General features: G+C 49.6%; 1 protein-coding gene across 1 annotated transcript in view; it reads left to right on the plus strand.

Moving 5' to 3' along the window:
- The first annotated feature begins 9,901 nt into the window (after positions 1 to 9,901).
- LOC149432887 (phosphatidylinositol 3,4,5-trisphosphate 5-phosphatase 2B-like) overlaps positions 9,902 to 21,396 on the plus strand; it is a 53,158-nt gene continuing 41,663 nt past the window's right edge. The window contains exons 1-4 of the mRNA XM_089664830.1: positions 9,902 to 10,035; positions 15,159 to 15,222; positions 20,506 to 20,644; positions 21,391 to 21,396. The exon at positions 21,391 to 21,396 is cut by the window's right edge and continues 157 nt beyond it. Of these exons, the coding sequence (XP_089520956.1) occupies positions 9,902 to 10,035; positions 15,159 to 15,222; positions 20,506 to 20,644; positions 21,391 to 21,396 (343 nt within the window). The remainder of the gene's footprint in view (positions 10,036 to 15,158; positions 15,223 to 20,505; positions 20,645 to 21,390) is intronic.

Raw genomic sequence — 21,396 nt, forward strand, 5'->3', positions numbered from 1 at the left:
CTGTCATTCCCTCCACTGGCTCCCGATTGCCCAACGCATTAAATTCAAACTACTAACACTGACATACAAAGCCATTCATAACGCTGCCCCAAACTACCTCACCGACCTGATACCCAAATACCACCCAACCCGTACTCTCCGCTCCTCACAGGACCTCCTACTCTCTAGCTCCCTGGTCTCCTCCTCCCACGCCCGACTGCAGGACTTCTCCAGGACTTCCCCCATCCTCTGGAACTCCCTACCCCAATCCATCAGACTGTCACCTACCCTCCTCACCTTCAGGTGCACCCTGAAAACCCATCTCTTCAGGGAAGCCTACCCCACCCTCACCTAACAACTGATCTCCTCCACTCCTCCCACCACTCCATCCCCCACAGCCACTGCCTCCTGTACCACTATCCCCTCCCTCCTAGATTGTAAGCTCCAAGGATCAGGGCCCTCGATCCCCTCATGTTTTGCATTGTATTGGTATTGTTCTGTCCCATGTTCTGTCCCCACTATAATGTACAGCGCTGAGCGAACCCTTTGGCGCTTTATAAATACTGTATAATAATAATAATTTACTGACATATATTTGAAATGCTACAGTTTTGGCCATAATCAATATATTAAAAAAAATATATATATATACTGCATGTTGAAATGTTTTTTACAAAATAGATGAAAAATATTTTTAAAAATACATTTTCAAATATACTGTACGTCTTTAAAAATACAAATCTACATTTTTTGGGAATGAATTTACAAATGTACGTAAAAATATATGTTAAAATGACTTTTTTGTATGTTAACAAAATCTGAAGAATATATTTAACAAAAATATATATTTTTTAAAATGTTTTTCATATATTTCGTAATATATAAAAAACACATTTCAACATACAGTGTATATATTTATTTATTTCAGGTACTTATATAGCGCCGTCAATTTACGCAGCACTTTACACATATATTGTACATTCACATCAGTCCCCGCCCCCGAGGAGCGTACAATCTAAGGTCCCTAACCCTCAAGGGCGTACAATCTAAGGTCCCTAACCCTCAAGGGGGTACAATCTAAGGTCCCTAACCCTCAAGGGGCGTACAATCTAAGGTCCCTAACCCTCAAGGGCCGTACAATCTAAGGTCCCTCACCCTCAAGGGGCGTACAATTTAAGGTCCCTCACCCTCAAGGGGCGTACAATCTAAGGTCCCTAACCCTCAAGGGGGTACAATCTAAGGTCCCTAACCCTCAAGGGGGTACAATCTAAGGTCCCTAACCCTCAAGGGGCGTACAATCTAAGATCCCTAACCCTCAAGGGGGTACAATCTAAGGTCCCTAACCCTCAAGGGGGTACAATCTAAGGTCCCTAACCCTCAAGGGGGTACAATCTAAGGTCCCTAACCCTCAAGGGGCGTACAATCTAAGGTCCCTAACCCTCAAGGGGCGTACAATCTAAGGTCCATAACCCTCAAGGGGCGTACAATCTAAGGTCCCTAACCCTCAAGGGGCGTACAATCTAAGGTCCCTAACCCTCAAGGGGCGTACAATCTAAGGTCCCTAACCCTCAAGGGGGTACAATCTAAGGTCCCTAACCCTCAAGGGGCGTACAATCTAAGGTCCCTAACCCTCAAGGGGTGTACAATCTAAGGTCCCTCACCCTCAAGGGGCGTACAATCTAAGGTCCCTCACCCTCAAGGGGCGTACAATCTAAGGTCCCTAACCCTCAAGGGGCGTACAATCTAAGGTCCCTAACCCTCAAGGGGCGTACAGTCTAAGGTCCCTAAACTCACATTCATACATACACATACTAGGGACAATGTAGACAGGAGTCAAGTAGCCTACCAGCATGTCTTTAGAGTGTGGGAGGAAACTGGAGTACCTGGAGGAAACCCACGCAGATACAGGAAGAACATGCAAACTCCAGGTAGGTGGTACTGTGGCTGGGATTCGAACCAACGCCCCTAGTACTGCCAGGCAGAAGTGCTAACCACTTAGCCACTGTGCTGCCCATATATATATATATATATATGTGTGTGTGTGTATATATATATATGTGTGTGTGTATATATATATATATATATATATATATATATATATTATATACACTTCATGTTGAAATGCGTTTTTTTATATACTACAAAATATATGAAAAATATTGTTAAAAATATATTTTTTTTAAATATATTCTTCAGATTTTTTTTTAACATATAAAAAAAAATAGTAATTTTTACATATATTTGTAAATGCATTCCAAAAATGTAGATTGAATGTATTTTTAAAAACATGACAGTATATTTCAAAATTTATTCATACATTTTGTAATGAAAATGCATTTCGACATACAGTGTATATATCTATATATGTATATATATATATATAAAAATATATTTTGAAATATATTGAATACGGACAAAATTGTAGTATTTCAAATATATGTCAATATATTTGGGAAGAATATTTAAAAAGAAAATTACATTCTGTAATAAAAATACACATACAGTATGTGTGTGTATATATATATATTTTCAATATATTTCAAACTATATTTCAATATATATATATATACAGTGTGTGTGTATACATGTATATATATATATTTTGAAGTATATTCAATATATGAACATAATTGTAGTATTTCAGATATATGTCAATACATTTGGGAAGAAAATTTTTAAAATATATTTAAAATCTATATTTTTTTCCATGTGGGTTCTTTTGTTGCTGAAAGTCTGAAATGTGTCATTTTGTACAGAATTCTGGAGTGTTTTCTCCGTGTGACTCAGGCGGGCTCTCTGCGATTTGTGTGATTGCGCTCCTCTCAGGTCTCACGTTGGTTTGGCAGTCTGGGGTTTTGTGGGTTATGATGTATTTAATGTCTTCCTTCCTTCTCACTCCTGCGGAACACGATGCGCTCTACAGCTTAGGCAGCGGAGAGAGAACATCTACGTGACAACCATAAGCCCAACGACAGAAGGTGAGCACATGTCCGGGCTTTACACAACCCATTTATACACGGGTGGCCGTCTACACACGGCACATACGTGACCTTTTCCTGTGGGTCGCTCTCGTGTGAGCACAGCTTCACGCCTGGGTAGGATGTAGAATGGCGCTCATTTGGTTTCTTGCGTGTGTGTGTGTGGTATCTAAATTTGCATACTTGCTTGTTGATGAACTTCAGAAAATAGCTTTCCAAGAGCAGAAAGTGGCATGTTTGACAACATTTAGCAGTGGCGGGAGGAAGGAGGTCCTGATTCCTCTATACAGATCCTATCACTAGAGGGGTCACCGGCAGGAGGAAGGAGGTCCTGATTCCTCTATATAGATCTATCACTAGAGGGGTCACCGGCAGGAGGAAGGAGGTCCTGATTCCTCTATATAGATCTATCACTAGAGGGGTCACCGGCAGGAGGAAGGAGGTCCTGATTCCTCTATATAGATATTTATCACTAGAGGGGTCACCGGCATGAGGAAGGAGGTCCTGATTCCTCTATACAGATCTTCATATCACTAGAGGGGTCACCGGCAGGAGGAAGGAGGTCCTGATTCCTCTATACAGATCTTCATATCACTAGAGGGGTCACCGGCAGGAGGAAGGAGGTCCTGATTCCTCTATATAGGTCTATCACTAGAGGGGTCACCGGCAGGAGGAAGGAGGTCCTGATTCCTCTATACAGATCTTCATATCACTAGAGGGGTCACCGGCAGGAGGAAGGAGGTCCTGATTCCTCTATACAGATCTTCATATCACTAGAGGGGTCACCGGCAGGAGGAAGGAGGTCCTGATTCCTCTATACAGATCTTCATATCACTAGAGGGGTCACCGGCAGGAGGAAGGAGGTCCTGATTCCTCTATACAGATCTTCATATCACTAGGGGGGTCACCGGCAGGAGGAAGGAGGTCCTGATTCCTCTATACAGATCTTCATATCACTAGGGGGGTCACCGGCAGGAGGAAGGAGGTCCTGATTCCTCTATACAGATCTTCATATCACTAGGGGGGTCACCGGCAGGACGAAGGAGGTCCTGATTCCTCTATATAGATATTTATCACTAGAGGGTCACCGGCAGGAGGAAGGAGGTCCTGATTCCTCTATACAGATCTTCATATCACTAGAGGGGTCACCGGCAGGAGGAAGGAGGTCCTGATTACTGTATATAGATCTTTATATCACTAGAGGGGTCACCAGCAGGAGGAAGGAGGTCCTGATTCCTCTATATAGATCCTATCACTAGAGGGGTCACCGGCAGGAGGAAGGAGGTCCTGATTCCTCTATATAGATCCTTATCTCACTAGAGGGGTCACCGGCAGGAGGAAGGAGGTTCTGATTCCTGTATATAGATCCTATCACTAGAGGGGTCACCGGCAGGAGGAAGGAGGTCCTGATTCCTCTATATAGATCTTTATATCACTAGAGGGGTCACCAGCAGGAGGAAGGAGGTCCTGATTCCTCTATATAGATCCTATCACTAGAGGGGTCACCGGCAGGAGGAAGGAGGTCCTGATCCCTCTATATAGATCTTTATATCACTAGAGGGGTCACCGGCAGGAGGAAGGAGGTCCTGATTCCTCTATACAGATCTTCATATCACTAGAAGTAGGTCCTGATTCCTCTATATAGATCCTATCACTAGAGGGGTCACCGGCGGGAGGAAGGAGGTCCTGATTCCTCTATATAGATCTTCACTACACTAGAGGGGTCACCGGCAGGAGGAAGGAGGTCCTGATTCCTCTATATAGATCTCTATATCACTAGAGGGGTCACCAGCAGGAGGAAGGAGGTCCTGATTCCTCTATATAGATCTCTATATCACTAGAGGGGTCACCGGCGGGAGGAAGGAGGTCCTGATTCCTCTATATAGATCTTCACTACACTAGAGGGGTCACCGGCAGGAGGAAGGAGGTCCTGATTCCTCTATATAGATCCTATCACTAGAGGGGTCACCAGCAGGAGGAAGGAGGTCCTGATTCCTCTATATAGATCTCTATATCACTAGAGGGGTCACCGGCAGGAGGAAGGAGGTCCCGATTCCTCTATATAGATCTTTATATCACTAGAGGGGTCACCGGCAGGAGGAAGGAGGTCCTGATTCCTCTATATAGATCCTATCACTAGAGGGGTCACCGGCAGGAGGAAGGAGGTCCTGATTCCTCTATATAGATCATTATATCACTAGAGGGGTCACCGGCAGGAGGAAGGAGGTCCTGATTCCTCTATATAGATCCTATCACTAGAGGGGTCACCGGCAGGAGGAAGGAGGTCCTGATTCCTCTATATAGATCTGTATATCACTAGAGGGGTCACCGGCAGGAGGAAGGAGGTCCCGATTCCTCTATATAGATCTTTATATCACTAGAGGGGTCACCGGCAGGAGGAGGAGGTCCTGATTCCTCTATATAGATCACTAGAGGGGTCACCGGCAGGAGGAAGGAGGTCCCGATTCCTCTATATAGATCTTTATATCACTAGAGGGGTCACCGGCAGGAGGAAGGAGGTCCTGATTCCTCTATATAGATCTTTATATCACTAGAGGGGTCAACGGCAGGAGGAAGGAGGTCCTGATTCCTCTATATAGATCTTTATATCACTAGAGGGGTCACCGGCAGGAGGAAGGAGGTCCTGATTCCTCTATACAGATCCTATCACTAGAGGGGTCACCGCAGGAGGAAGGAGGTCCTTATTCCTCTATATAGATCCTATCACTAGAGGGGTCACCGGCAGGAGGAGGAGGTCCTGATTCCTCTATATAGATCTGTATATAATTACTATGGTGGTCAATGGAAAAGGGTTTCCTTTATTAGTGGTTAGTGGAGAAGGTCCTCCTTCATCGGTGGTCAGTGGAGAAGGATCTCTTTCATTGGTGGTCAGTGAAGAAGGCCCTCCTTCATTGGTGGTCAGTGGAGAAGGATCTCTTTCATTGGTGGTCAGTGGAGAAGGACCTCTTTCATTGGAGTCAGTGAAGAAGGTCGTCCTTCATTGGTGGTCAGTGGAGAAGGACCTCTTTCATTGGAGTCAGTGAAGAAGGTCGTCCTTCATTGGTGGTCAGTGGAGAAGGACCTCTTTCATTGATGGTTAGTGGAGAAGGCCCTCCTTCATTAGTGGTTAGTGGAGAAGGGCCACTTACAATAGTGGTCATTTTGAGAAGGACCTCCCTACGTTGAGGGTTAGTGAAGGTGTCCCTTACAATGGTTGTTATTGGGAGTTAGGCTCTCTTACATTGGGGGTCAGTGGAGAAGGACCTCTTTCATTGGTGGTCATTGGAGAAGGCCCTCCTTCATTGGTGGTCAGTGGAGAAAAGTCCTCTTTCATTGGTGGTCAGTGCAGAAGGCCCTCTTTCATTGGTGGTCAGTGGAGAAGGCCCTCCTTCATTGGTGGTCAGTGGAGAAAAGTCCTCTTTCATTGCTGGTCAGTGCAGAAGGCCCTCCTTCATTAGTGGTTAGTGGAGAAGGCCCTCCTTCATTAGTGGTTAGTGGAGAAGGCCCTCCTTCATTGGTGGATAGTGGAGAAGCCCCTCCTTCATTAGTGGTCATTGGAGAAGGCCCTCCTTCATTAGTGGTTAGTGGAGAAGGGCCACTTACAATGGTGATCATTTTGAGAAGGACCTCCCTACGTTGAGGGTTAGCGAAGGTGCTCCTTACATTGGTTGTTATTGGGAAAAGTGGCCCCATTACAAAGGAGAGGAGAGGCTCTATTGGTCCCATGCTGCCAGCTTTGCTGACTGGTGTTGGCCCCAGACCCTTCATTGTTCAGGGAACCCTTAGCAGCCTCTGGAGGAACCCTGGAGGTGAGGCTGGCTGCTCTATACTGTGAGAAATGCAAACAAATCAAGTTCTGTATCTTACAGAACGTCTCTGAGGTGTGACCTAATTCAGCTCTGATGGTTTCCTCCAAAACCTCTTTATTCGTCATTTCCAGGAAAGATCGGCTCTGGGCTGCTGTATTCACCGAAAGAGTTGTAATGAAGTAATTGCTACCATGAGCCCTCGTCTGAGTTTCACTGTCACATGACAACCAAGGGGGGAATTTTTGGCAGATTTACCATTACTAAAATTCCCCCCTTGGTTTTCCCTTCTGACCTGCACAGTTGTACTGGCTCCTCCCCTTCAGTCTTGAACAGGTGTACCAGCTCCTCCCCTTCAGTCTTGCACAGGTGTACTGGCTCCTCCCCTTCAGTCTTGCACAGGTGTACCAGCTCCTCCCCTTCAGTCTTGCACAGGTGTACTGGCTCCTCCCCTTCAGTCTTGCACAGGTGTTCTGGCTCCTCCCCTTCAGTCTTGCACAGGTGTACCGGCTCCTCCTCTTCATCCTTGCACAGGTGTCTTGGCTCCTCCCCTTCAGTCTTGCACAGGTGTATGGGCTCCTCCCCTTCAGTCTTGCACAGGTGTACCGACTCCTCCCCTTCAGTCTTGCACAGGTGTACCGGCTCCTCCCCTTCAGTCTTGCACAGGTGTACCGGCTCCTCCCCTTCAGTCTTGCACAAGTGTACCTGCTCCTCCCCTTAAGTCTTGCACAGGTGTACCGACTCCTCCCCTTAAGTCTCGCACAAGTGTACCGGCTCCTCCCCTTCAGTCTCGCACAAGTGTACTGGCTCCTCCCCTGCAGTCTTGCACAGGTGTATGGGCTCCTCCCCTTCAGTCTTGCACAGGTGTACCGACTCCTCCCCTTCAGTCTTGCACAGGTGTACCGGCTCCTCCCCTTCATCCTTGCACAGGTGTCCTGGCTCCTCCCCTTCAGTCTTGCACAGGTGTATGGGCTCCTCCCCTTCAGTCTTGCACAGGTGTACCGACTCCTCCCCTTCAGTCTTGCACAGGTGTACCGGCTCCTCCCCTTCAGTCTTGCACAGGTGTCCTGGCTCCTCCCCTTCAGTCTTGCACAAGTGTACCTGCTCCTCCCCTTAAGTCTCGCACAAGTGTACCGGCTCCTCCCCTTCAGTCTTGCACAAGTGTACTGGCTCCTCCCCTTCAGTCTTGTACAAGTGTACTGGCTCCTCCCCTTCAGTCTTGCACAGGTGTACCGACTCCTCCCCTTCAGTCTTGCACAGGTGTACCGACTCCTCCGCTTCAGTCTTGCACAGGTATACCGACTCCTCCCCTTCAGTCTTGCACAGGTGTCCCGGCTCCTCCCCTCTAGTCCTGCACAGGTGTGCCGGCTCCTCCCCTTCAGTCTTGCACAGGTATACCAACTCCTCCCCTTCAGTCTTGCACAGGTGTACCGGCTCCTCCCCTTCAGCCTTGCACAGATGTACCGGCTCCTCCCCTTCAGTTTTGCACAGGTGTACCGGCTCCTCCCCTTCAGCCTTGCACAGGTGTACCGGCTCCTCCCCTTCAGTCTTGCACAGGTGTACCGGCTCCTCCCCTTCAGTCTTGCACAGGTGTACCGACTCCTCCTCTTCAGTCTTGCACAGGTGTACCGACTCCTCCCCTTCAGTCTTGCACAGGTGTACGACTCCTCCCCTTCAGTCTTGCACAGGTGTACCTGCTCCTCCCCTTCACTCTTTCACAGGTGTACCAGCTCCTCCCCTCCAGTCTTGCATTGTTGTATTGACTCCTCCCCTTCAGTCTTGCACAGTTTTATTGGCTCCTCCCCTTCAGTCTTGTACAGGTGTCCCAGCTCCTCCCCTCCAGTCTTGCACAGGTGTACCGGCTCCTCCCCTTCAGTCTTGCACAGGTGTATCGGCTCCTGCCCTTCAGCCTTGCACAGGTGTCCTGGCTCCTCCCCTCCAGTCTTGCACAGGTGTCCCGGCTCCTCCCCTTCAGTCTTGTGCAAGTGTACCGGCTCCTCCCCTTCAGTCTTGCACAGGTGTACCGACTCCTCCCCTTCAGTCTTGCACAGTTTTACCAGCTCCTCCCCTTCATCCTTGCACAGGTGTACTGGCTCCTCCCCTTAAGTCTTGCACAGGTGTACCAACTCCTCCCCTTCAGTCTAGCACAAGTGTACCGGCTCCTCCCCTTCAGTCTTGCAGTTGTCCCAGCTCCTCCCCTTCAGTCTTGCACAGGTGTATCGGCTCCTCCCCTTCAGTCTTGCACAGGTATACCAGCTCCTCCCCTCCAGTCCTGCACAGGTGTACTGGCTCCTCCCCTTCACTCTTGCACAGGTGTGCCGGCTCCTCCCCTTCACTCTTTCACAGGTGTCCCAGCTCCTCCCCTTCAGTCTTGCATAGTTATACCAACTCCTCCCCTTCAGTCTTGCACAGGTGTACCGGCTCCTCCCCTTCAGTCTTGCACAGTTGTATTGCCTCCTCCCCTTCAGTCTTGCGCAGTTGTATTGGCTCCTCCCCTTCAGTCTTGCATAGTTATACCAACTCCTCCCCTTCAGTCTTGCACAGGTGTACTGGCTCCTCCCCTTCAGTCTTGCACAGTTGTATTGCCTCCTCCCCTTCAGTCTTGCGCAGTTGTATTGGCTCCTCCCCTTCAGTCTTGCACAGGTGTACCGGCTCCTCCCCTGGACTGAAGCGGCTTCCTGTGATGTCACCACACACTGGGAGCGTCTCACAATGTGCATTAGAAGCTGCAGCCAGTCAGATAGCGCTCCGCCTCATTTCCTGATTGGAGGACATCCAGCATCCTCTACCCCATTCCTCCCCAGCCTGACTGTCCCTGGCCCCGCCCCTTGCTTTCATTGGAGTTCACTTCTTGGAGGTTCAGCATCACATGTGGGTGATCCAAGGGCAGACTGACAACTCATGGGGCCCCCGGGCAATAGGGGATCATGGGGCCCCGTGTCCTTGCCCACACTCAAAAAAGCCTATGAAAAAGGTACCAGGGGCAGCTCATGGGGCCCCCTACTGACCCCGGGCCCTCGGGCAGTGCCCGAGTTTCCAAATGGTCAGTCCGCCCCTGGGATGATCTGGATGATGCCCAAAGAAAGATGGCGCCGTGTGTGTATATATACAATGTTCTCTTTCCCCTTCAGGAGGAACATGTGCGAGTGCTGGTACCATCCGGAGCTGAGTCAGACCAGCGCCGAGCAGTTACTGATCCGCGATGGACGGGACGGGGCATTCCTGGTGCGCCAAAGTGAGTCTGTGCCCGGAGCCTACGCCATCTGCCTCATGTGAGTGATCTGAACTGCTTCCAATGTTGTCAGCTCCTGTGCCAGGCCGGAACACGCTGACAGGAGGAGAGAGCAGAGGGACAGAGAAAGGAGCTTTTCATGTTTCTGCGGGGGAGGGGGGGACAAGACCTGTTTAAGTTGCAGAAAAAAAAAAAAGTTACCCCTCCACCAAAAGTGCTTTTGCGGCAGAGCTGAGTAAATCTTAGGTCTGGATGGACACAAATGCGAGGTAGAACAGCTCCTCTATGCCGCTTGTCTCACGCGCTCCCCTTCCCAGGCACTGCAGCTCACAGTGGGAGGGGTTCAGCAGCGGAGGCAGAGCTGTCACTCTAGGAAGCAGTGGGCGGGGCTAGGTGTGGCTGGGTGATGGTTAACAAGCTACAGGCTGACTATAGCCACACCCCCTGCAACATCTTCCCCTCCCACTGTAGTGAAAGCAGGCACAGCCCCCATGAGAGTGACAACTCTGCTGTGATTTCAGGAGCAGGGCAGCGTCGGTGTCACAGGAAGCTGCACTGGCAGGATCAAGGAAGAATGCATTGCTTACACGTCAGAAACGCATGCGCAGGTCAGAGCTCGTGGTTTTGCTCAGCCGTGTGTGTCGGTGTCAGAGAATTGTTTCGTATAAAAGTTGCATTTCATGTAACCGGCCTGAGATGGCAGCACTGAGGCTACAAATCTGAGGTCGGTGGCCTCATCATACCTGACCACAGAGTACCGGCTGCTCCATGGTGGTCAGTCCCTCACCTTCATCTGTATGGTCTGCGAATCGCTGCTCACTGATTGGAGGGCTCAGAATAATGTGTAAATGTTCAATCGGGAATCTAAGGACGGCCCCCGCTAAGGACATTATAAACCTTCCTAATCATGTGGTCTCATGGTGTTATTCATGGATCATGTGGTCTCATGGTGTCATTCATGGATCATGTGGTCTCATGGTGTCATTCATGGATCATGTGGTCTCATGATGTCATTCATGGATCATGTGGTCTCATGGTGTCATTCATTGGTCATGTGGTCTCATGATGTCATTCATGGATCATGTGGTCTCATGGTGTCATTCATGGATCATGTGGTCTCATGGTGTCATTCATTGGTCATGTGGTCTCATGATGTCATTCATGGATCATGTGGTCTCATGATGTCATTCATGGATCATGTGGTCTCATGGTGTCATTCATGGATCATGTGGTCTCACGGTGTCATTCATTGGTCATGTGGTCTCATGATGTCATTCATGGATCATGTGGTCTCACGATGTCATTCATGGATCATGTGGTCTCATGATGTCATTCATGGATCATGTGGTCTCACGGTGTCATTCATGGATCATGTGGTCTCATGGTGTCATTCATGGATCATGTGGTCTCATGGTGTCATTCATGGATCATGTGGTCTCATGATGTCATTCATGGATCATGTGGTCTCATGGTGTCATTCATTGGTCATGTGGTCTCATGATGTCATTCATGGATCATGTGGTCTCATGGTGTCATTCATGGATCATGTGGTCTCATGGTGTCATTCATTGGTCATGTGGTCTCATGATGTCATTCATGGATCATGTGGTCTCATGATGTCATTCATGGATCATGTGGTCTCATGGTGTCATTCATGGATCATGTGGTCTCACGGTGTCATTCATTGGTCATGTGGTCTCATGATGTCATTCATGGATCATGTGGTCTCACGATGTCATTCATGGATCATGTGGTCTCATGATGTCATTCATGGATCATGTGGTCTCATGGTGTCATTCATGGATCATGTGGTCTCATGGTGTCATTCATGGATCATGTGGTCTCATGGTGTCATTCATTGGTCATGTGGTCTCATGATGTCATTCATGGATCATGTGGTCTCATGGTGTCATTCATGGGTCATGTGGTCTCATGATGTCATTCATGGATCATGTGGTCTCATGGTGTCATTCATGGATCATGTGGTCTCATGATGTCATTCATGGATCATGTGGTCTCATGGTGTCATTCATGGATCATGTGGTCTCATGGTGTCATTCATGGATCATGTGGTCTCATGGTGTCATTCATGGATCATGTGGTCTCATGATGTCATTCATGGATCATGTGGTCTCATGGTGTCATTCATGGATCATGTGGTCTCATGGTGTCATTCATTGGTCATGTGGTCTCATGGTGTCATTCATTGGTCATGTGGTCTCATGATGTCATTCATGGATCATGTGGTCTCATGGTGTCATTCATGGGTCATGTGGTCTCATGATGTCATTCATGGATCATGTGGTCTCATGGTGTCATTCATGGATCATGTGGTCTCATGGTGTCATTCATGGATCATGTGGTCTCATGATGTCATTCATGGATCATGTGGTCTCATGGTGTCATTCATTGGTCATGTGGTCTCATGATGTCATTCATGGATCATGTGGTCTCATGGTGTCATTCATGGATCATGTGGTCTCATGGTGTCATTCATTGGTCATGTGGTCTCATGATGTCATTCATGGATCATGTGGTCTCATGATGTCATTCATGGATCATGTGGTCTCATGGTGTCATTCATGGATCATGTGGTCTCACGGTGTCATTCATTGGTCATGTGGTCTCATGATGTCATTCATGGATCATGTGGTCTCACGATGTCATTCATGGATCATGTGGTCTCATGATGTCATTCATGGATCATGTGGTCTCACGGTGTCATTCATGGATCATGTGGTCTCATGGTGTCATTCATGGATCATGTGGTCTCATGGTGTCATTCATGGATCATGTGGTCTCATGATGTCATTCATGGATCATGTGGTCTCATGGTGTCATTCATTGGTCATGTGGTCTCATGATGTCATTCATGGATCATGTGGTCTCATGGTGTCATTCATGGATCATGTGGTCTCATGGTGTCATTCATTGGTCATGTGGTCTCATGATGTCATTCATGGATCATGTGGTCTCATGATGTCATTCATGGATCATGTGGTCTCATGGTGTCATTCATGGATCATGTGGTCTCACGGTGTCATTCATTGGTCATGTGGTCTCATGATGTCATTCATGGATCATGTGGTCTCACGATGTCATTCATGGATCATGTGGTCTCATGATGTCATTCATGGATCATGTGGTCTCATGGTGTCATTCATGGATCATGTGGTCTCATGGTGTCATTCATGGATCATGTGGTCTCATGGTGTCATTCATTGGTCATGTGGTCTCATGATGTCATTCATGGATCATGTGGTCTCATGGTGTCATTCATGGGTCATGTGGTCTCATGATGTCATTCATGGATCATGTGGTCTCATGGTGTCATTCATGGATCATGTGGTCTCATGATGTCATTCATGGATCATGTGGTCTCATGGTGTCATTCATGGATCATGTGGTCTCATGGTGTCATTCATGGATCATGTGGTCTCATGGTGTCATTCATGGATCATGTGGTCTCATGATGTCATTCATGGATCATGTGGTCTCATGGTGTCATTCATGGATCATGTGGTCTCATGGTGTCATTCATTGGTCATGTGGTCTCATGGTGTCATTCATTGGTCATGTGGTCTCATGATGTCATTCATGGATCATGTGGTCTCATGGTGTCATTCATGGGTCATGTGGTCTCATGATGTCATTCATGGATCATGTGGTCTCATGGTGTCATTCATGGATCATGTGGTCTCATGGTGTCATTCATGGATCATGTGGTCTCATGGTGTCATTCATGGATCATGTGGTCTCATGGTGTCATTCATTGGTAATGTGGTCTCATGATGTCATTCATGGATCATGTGGTCTCATGGTGTCATTCATGGATCATGTGGTCTCATGGTGTCATTCATGGATCATGTGGTCTCATGGTGTCATTCATTGGTCATGTGGTCTCATGATGTCATTCATGGATCATGTGGTCTCATGATGTCATTCATGGATCATGTGGTCTCATGATGTCATTCATGGATCATGTGGTCTCATGGTGTCATTCATGGATCATGTGGTCTCATGGTGTCATTCATGGATCATGTGGTCTCATGGTGTCATTCGTGGATCATGTGGTCTCATGGTGTCATTCATGGGTCATGTGGTCTCATGATGTCATTCGTGGATCATGTGGTCTCATGGTGTCATTCATGGATCATGTGGTCTCATGGTGTCATTCATGGATCATGTGGTCTCATGGTGTCATTCATGGATCATGTGGTCTCATGGTGTCATTCATGGATCATGTGGTCTCATGATGTCATTCATGGATCATGTGGTCTCATGATGTCATTCATGGATCATGTGGTCTCATGGTGTCATTCATGGATCATGTGGTCTCATGGTGTCATTCATGGATCATGTGGTCTCATGGTGTCATTCATTGGTCATGTGGTCTCATGATGTCATTCATGGATCATGTGGTCTCATGATGTCATTCATGGATCATGTGGTCTCATGGTGTCATTCATGGATCATGTGGTCTCACGGTGTCATTCATTGGTCATGTGGTCTCATGATGTCATTCATGGATCATGTGGTCTCACGATGTCATTCATGGATCATGTGGTCTCATGATGTCATTCATGGATCATGTGGTCTCATGGTGTCATTCATGGATCATGTGGTCTCATGGTGTCATTCATGGATCATGTGGTCTCATGGTGTCATTCATTGGTCATGTGGTCTCATGATGTCATTCATGGATCATGTGGTCTCATGGTGTCATTCATGGATCATGTGGTCTCATGATGTCATTCATGGATCATGTGGTCTCATGGTGTCATTCATGGATCATGTGGTCTCATGGTGTCATTCATTGGTCATGTGGTCTCATGATGTCATTCATGGATCATGTGGTCTCATGGTGTCATTCATGGATCATGTGGTCTCATGGTGTCATTCATGGATCATGTGGTCTCATGATGTCATTCATGGATCATGTGGTCTCATGATGTCATTCATGGATCATGTGGTCTCATGGTGTCATTCATGGATCATGTGGTCTCACGGTGTCATTCATTGGTCATGTGGTCTCATGATGTCATTCCCCGGGTGGGGGGAAGCTGTGAATACAGAATATATAGGGCGGCTGTGGACTTGGTGTACAATGTACGGACCCCCCCCTCCCCCGATTGTAATGTGAGGTTTGTTTTCTCCTGGCAGGTATCAGCAGCAGGTGCACACGTACCGCCTCCTACCGGACCACAGCGGGCTGCTCTCCGTCCAGGTGGGATGTCTGTCTGCTCCTGTCACTCAGCAGAAGGAGAAATGTCCTCCATTAGTCCCCCCCCCACACCCACCGGGCCCCCATCCCCTCCCCCACACACCCACCGGGCCCCCATCCCCTCCCCCCCACACCCACCGGGTAACCATCCCCTCCCCCCAGACCAACCGGACCCCCATCCCCTCCCTCCACACCGAGCCCCCTTCCCTCCCACTGGGCCCCCATTCCACCCCCCCAACCCACGGGCCCCCATCCACCAAGCCCCCATCCCCCCACACCGGGCCCCCATCCCCCACCGACTGGGCCCCTATCCCCTCCTCCACCCACCAGCCCCCATCCTGCACACACTGGGGCTCCATCCCATCCTCCACCCACCAGCCCCCAACCGATTCACTGGTCCCCATCCCATCCCCCCCCCACACCGGGCCCCCATTCCATCCTCCACCCACCAGCCCCCATCCCATCCACCGGGCCCCCATTCCATCCCCCCCACATTGGGCCCCCATCCCCTCCATTATCCCATCCCCCCCACCCACGGCCCCCATCCCACCCGCCGGGTTCCCATCCCCTCCCCCACCCACCGGGCCCCCATCCTCCATCATGTCTGTCTCTCTCTTGTTGTTTGGTTTCCTTTCACAGCTGCATGTCGAAGTGTTAGAGCTCCGCTCACCGCCACCCTCCGGTGCCACCGCGCTCCTCTGTACCGCCATCTGTGGGAGGGGCCAGCACTGTCCGCGTCCCACACAGACACAACACTCACAGTATATATATATATACATCTCCTGTGCTGGGGGGGCACATATATATCAGTGTATACCTAACACCACCCACGTTACAGGAGACTGTCAGAGAGAGACCGCTCCCACATTACAGGAGACTGTCAGAGAGAGACCGCTCCCACGTTACAGGAGACTGTCAGAGATCACTCCCACGTTACAGGAGACTGTCAGAGAACGCTCCCACATTACAAGAGACTGTCAGAGATCGCTCCCACATTACAGGAGACTGTCAGAGAGAGACCGCTCCCACGTTACAGGAGACTGTCAGAGATCGCTCCCACGTTACAGGAGACTTTCAGAGAGAGACCACTCCCACATTACAGGAGACTGTCAGAGAGAGATCGCTCCCACATTACAGGAGACTGTCAGAGAGAGACCGCTCCCACATTACAGGAGACTGTCAGAGAACGCTCCCACGTTACAGGAGACTGTCAGAGAACACTCCCACGTTACAGGAGACTGTCAGAGACCGCTCCCACATTACAGGAGACTGTCAGAGACCACTCCCACGTTACAGGAGACTGTCAGAGACCACTCCCACGTTACAGGAGACTGTCAGAGAGAGACCGCTCCCACATTACAGGAGACTGTCAGAGAACGCTCCCACGTTACAGGAGACTGTCAGAGAACGCTCCCACATTACAGGAGACTGTCAGAGATCGCTCCCACATTACAGGAGACTGTCAGAGACCGCTCCCACATTACAGGAGACTGTCAGAGATCGCTCCCACATTACAGGAGACTGTCAGAGACCGCTCCCACATTACAGGAGACTGTCAGAGACCACTCCCACGTTACAGGAGACTGTCAGAGACCACTCCCACGTTACAGGAGACTGTCAGAGAGAGACCGCTCCCACATTACAGGAGACTGTCAGAGAACGCTCCCACGTTACGGGAGACTGTCAGAGATCGCTCCCACGTTACAGGAGACTGTCAGAGAGAGACCGCTCCCACATTACAGGAGACTGTCAGAGATCGCTCCCACGTTACAGGAGACTGTCAGAGATCGCTCCCACATTACAGGAGACTGTCAGAGACCACTCCCACATTACAGGAGACTGTCAGAGATCGCTCCCACGTTACAGGAGACTGTCAGAGACCACTCCCACGTTACAGGAGACTGTCAGAGATCGCTCCCACATTACAGGAGACTGTCAGAGATCGCTCCCACGTTACAGGAGACTGTCAGAGAGAGACCGCTCCCACATTACAGGAGACTGTCAGAGATCGCTCCCACATTACAGGAGACTGTCAGAGAACGCTCCCACGTTACAGGAGACTGTCAGAGAACGCTCCCACGTTACAGGAGACTGTCAGAGAACGCTCCCACGTTACAGGAGACTGTCAGAGAACGCTCCCACGTTACAGGAGACTGTCAGAGACCGCTCCCACATTACAGGAGACTGTCAGAGAACGCTCCCACGTTACAGGAGACTGTCAGAGAACGCTCCCACGTTACAGGAGACTGTCAGAGAACGCTCCCACATTACAAGAGACTGTCAGAGAACGCTCCCACGTTACAGGAGACTGTCAGAGAGAGACCGCTCCCACATTACAGGAGACTGTCAGAGAACGCTCCCACGTTACAGGAGACTGTCAGAGAGAGACCGCTCCCACATTACAGGAGACTGTCAGAGAACGCTCCCACATTACAGGAGACTGTCAGAGAACACTCCCACGTTACAGGAGACTGTCAGAGAGAGACCGCTCCCACATTACAGGAGACTGTCAGAGACCGCTCCCACATTACAGGAGACTGTCAGAGACCACTCCCACGTTACAGGAGACTGTCAGAGACCACTCCCACGTTACAGGAGACTGTCAGAGAGAGACCGCTCCCACATTACAGGAGACTGTCAGAGAACGCTCCCACGTTACAGGAGACTGTCAGAGAACGCTCCCACGTTACAGGAGACTGTCAGAGAACGCTCCCACATTACAGGAGACTGTCAGAGACCGCTCCCACATTACAGGAGACTGTCAGAGATCGCTCCCACGTTACTGGAGACTGTCAGAGATCGCTCCCACATTACAGGAGACTGTCAGAGATCACTTCCACATTACAGGAGACTGTCAGAGATCGCTCCCACATTACAGGAGACTGTCAGAGAACGCTCCCACATTACAGGAGACTGTCAGAGAACACTCCCACGTTACAGGAGACTGTCAGAGAGAGACCGCTCCCACATTACAGGAGACTGTCAGAGACCGCTCCCACATTACAGGAGACTGTCAGAGACCACTCCCACGTTACAGGAGACTGTCAGAGACCACTCCCACGTTACAGGAGACTGTCAGAGAGAGACCGCTCCCACATTACAGGAGACTGTCAGAGAACGCTCCCACGTTACAGGAGACTGTCAGAGAACGCTCCCACGTTACAGGAGACTGTCAGAGAACGCTCCCACATTACAGGAGACTGTCAGAGACCGCTCCCACATTACAGGAGACTGTCAGAGACCGCTCCCACATTACAGGAGACTGTCAGAGATCGCTCCCACGTTACTGGAGACTGTCAGAGATCGCTCCCACATTACAGGAGACTGTCAGAGATCGCTCCCACATTACAGGAGACTGTCAGAGAACACTCCCACGTTACAGGAGACTGTCAGAGAACGCTCCCACATTACAGGAGACTGTCAGAGAACGCTCCCACATTACAGGAGACTGTCAGAGATCGCTCCCACATTACAGGAGACTGTCAGAGATCGCTCCCACATTACAGGAGACTGTCAGAGAACGCTCCCACGTTACGGGAGACTGTCAGAGATCGCTCCCACGTTACAGGAGACTGTCAGAGAGAGACCGCTCCCACATTACAGGAGACTGTCAGAGATCGCTCCCACGTTACAGGAGACTGTCAGAGAACGCTCCCACATTACAGGAGACTGTCAGAGATCGCTCCCACGTTACAGGAGACTGTCAGAGATCGCTCCCACATTACAGGAGACTGTCAGAGAACGCTCCCACATTACAGGAGACTGTCAGAGAACGCTCCCACGTTACAGGAGACTGTCAGAGAACGCTCCCACATTACAGGAGACTGTCAGAGAACGCTCCCACATTACAGGAGACTGTCAGAGAGAGACCGCTCCCACATTACAGGAGACTGTCAGAGATCGCTCCCACATTACAGGAGACTGTCAGAGACCGCTCCCACATTACAGGAGACTGTCAGAGACCGCTCCCACATTACAGGAGACTGTCAGAGATCGCTCCCACGTTACAGGAGACTGTCAGAGATCGCTCCCACATTACAGGAGACTGTCAGAGAACGCTCCCACGTTACGGGAGACTGTCAGAGATCGCTCCCACGTTACAGGAGACTGTCAGAGAGAGACCGCTCCCACATTACAGGAGACTGTCAGAGATCGCTCCCACGTTACAGGAGACTGTCAGAGATCGCTCCCACATTACAGGAGACTGTCAGAGAACGCTCCCACGTTACAGGAGACTGTCAGAGAACGCTCCCACGTTACAGGAGACTGTCAGAGACCACTCCCACATTACAGGAGACTGTCAGAGATCGCTCCCACGTTACAGGAGACTGTCAGAGACCACTCCCACGTTACAGGAGACTGTCAGAGATTGCTCCCACATTACAGGAGACTGTCAGAGATCGCTCCCACGTTACAGGAGACTGTCAGAGAGAGACCGCTCCCACATTACAGGAGACTGTCAGAGATCGCTCCCACATTACAGGAGACTGTCAGAGACCGCTCCCACATTACAGGAGACTGTCAGAGATCGCTCCCACGTTACAGGAGACTGTCAGAGAACGCTCCCATGTTACAGGAGACTGTCAGAGAACGCTCCCATGTTACAGGAGACTGTCAGAGAACACTCCCACGTTACAGGAGACTGTCAGAGAACACTCCCACGTTACAGGAGACTGTCGGAGACTGCTCCTACGTTACAGGAGACTGTCAGAGACCGCTCCCACGTTACAGGAGACTGTCAGAGACCGCTCCCACGTTACAGGAGACTGTCAGAGAACGCTCCCACGTTACAGGAGACTGTCAGAGACCGCTCCCACGTTACAGGAGACTGTCAGAGAACGCTCCCACGTTACAGGAGACTGTCAGAGAACGCTCCCATGTTACAGGAAACTGTCAGAGAACGCTCCCATGTTACAGGAAACTGTCAGAGAACGCTCCCACATTACAGGAGACTGTCAGAGAACGCTCCCACGTTACAGGAGACTGTCAGAGAACGCTCCCATGTTACAGGAGACTGTCAGAGAACGCTCCCACATTACAGGAGACTGTCAGAGAACGCTCCCACGTTACAGGAGACTGTCAGAGAACGCTCCCATGTTACAGGAGACTGTCAGAGAACGCTCCCATGTTACAGGAGACTGTCAGAGAACGCTCCCATGTTACAGGAGACTGTCAGAGAACGCTCCCATGTTACAGGAGACTGTCAGAGAACGCTCCCATGTTCTGTCAGACTGCTTACACACATATATATCTATTGTATGACAGTCCCTGTATGTTGTTCCTCAGTCTGTACACGGAGTCGATGTCAGAAGGTTCTTTGGACTCACCAACCTCATATCTGCCTACAGACGGCGGGGGAATGGACTCGTCAACCCCTTACATTTCCCTGTCGGTAAGGAGAAGCCGGCCAGAGATTTACAATCTGGTGAGTCACAATGATGACATCACACAACCACATCACACAACGATGACATCACACAATGCTCACATCACACAATGCTCACATCACACAATGCTCACATCACACAACGATGACATCACACAAAGACATCACACAATGATGACATCACACAATGACATCACACAATGACATCACACAATGACATCACACAACGACATCACACAATGATGACATCACACAACGACATCACACAACGATGACATCACACATTGACATCACACAATGATGACATCACACAATGACATCACACAATGATGACATCACACAACGATGACATCACACAATGACATCACACAATGATGACATCACACAACGATATTACACAACGATGACATCACACGACAATCACCAAATACAGTCAAGCAATGAAATCCATACACACCCTCAGAGAGGTGTCACCGCCTGTAAATCTGCATCTTCCATGAAGCTATCACCCAACTGTCCTCCTGCGTTGTCACCTGTCACATGGCCTTCCAGTGTTCATCACACATGACACAGACATGGCCAATGGTGTCACCATCAGGAGGAAAGCCAGGTCGCCACCACTGGAGGACATGGAGACAGGAAGTGGCAGCGAAGAGGCGGCAGGAGATCCGCAGCGCTGAGATGGACAGGTGATCAATGGTTCCCGCTGCACAGGGCACAGCTCGGGGCTCCTGTCTGCACATGCTCAGTACGGTATATTGTGGTGGATGTTTCCTCTGTTGTAGATGACG

Source organism: Staurois parvus, unplaced genomic scaffold, assembly GCF_062004578.1.
Source record: "Staurois parvus isolate SC_StPar_1 unplaced genomic scaffold, SC_StPar_1.0 ptg002062l, whole genome shotgun sequence".
Classification (NCBI taxonomy): Eukaryota; Metazoa; Chordata; class Amphibia; order Anura; family Ranidae; genus Staurois; species Staurois parvus.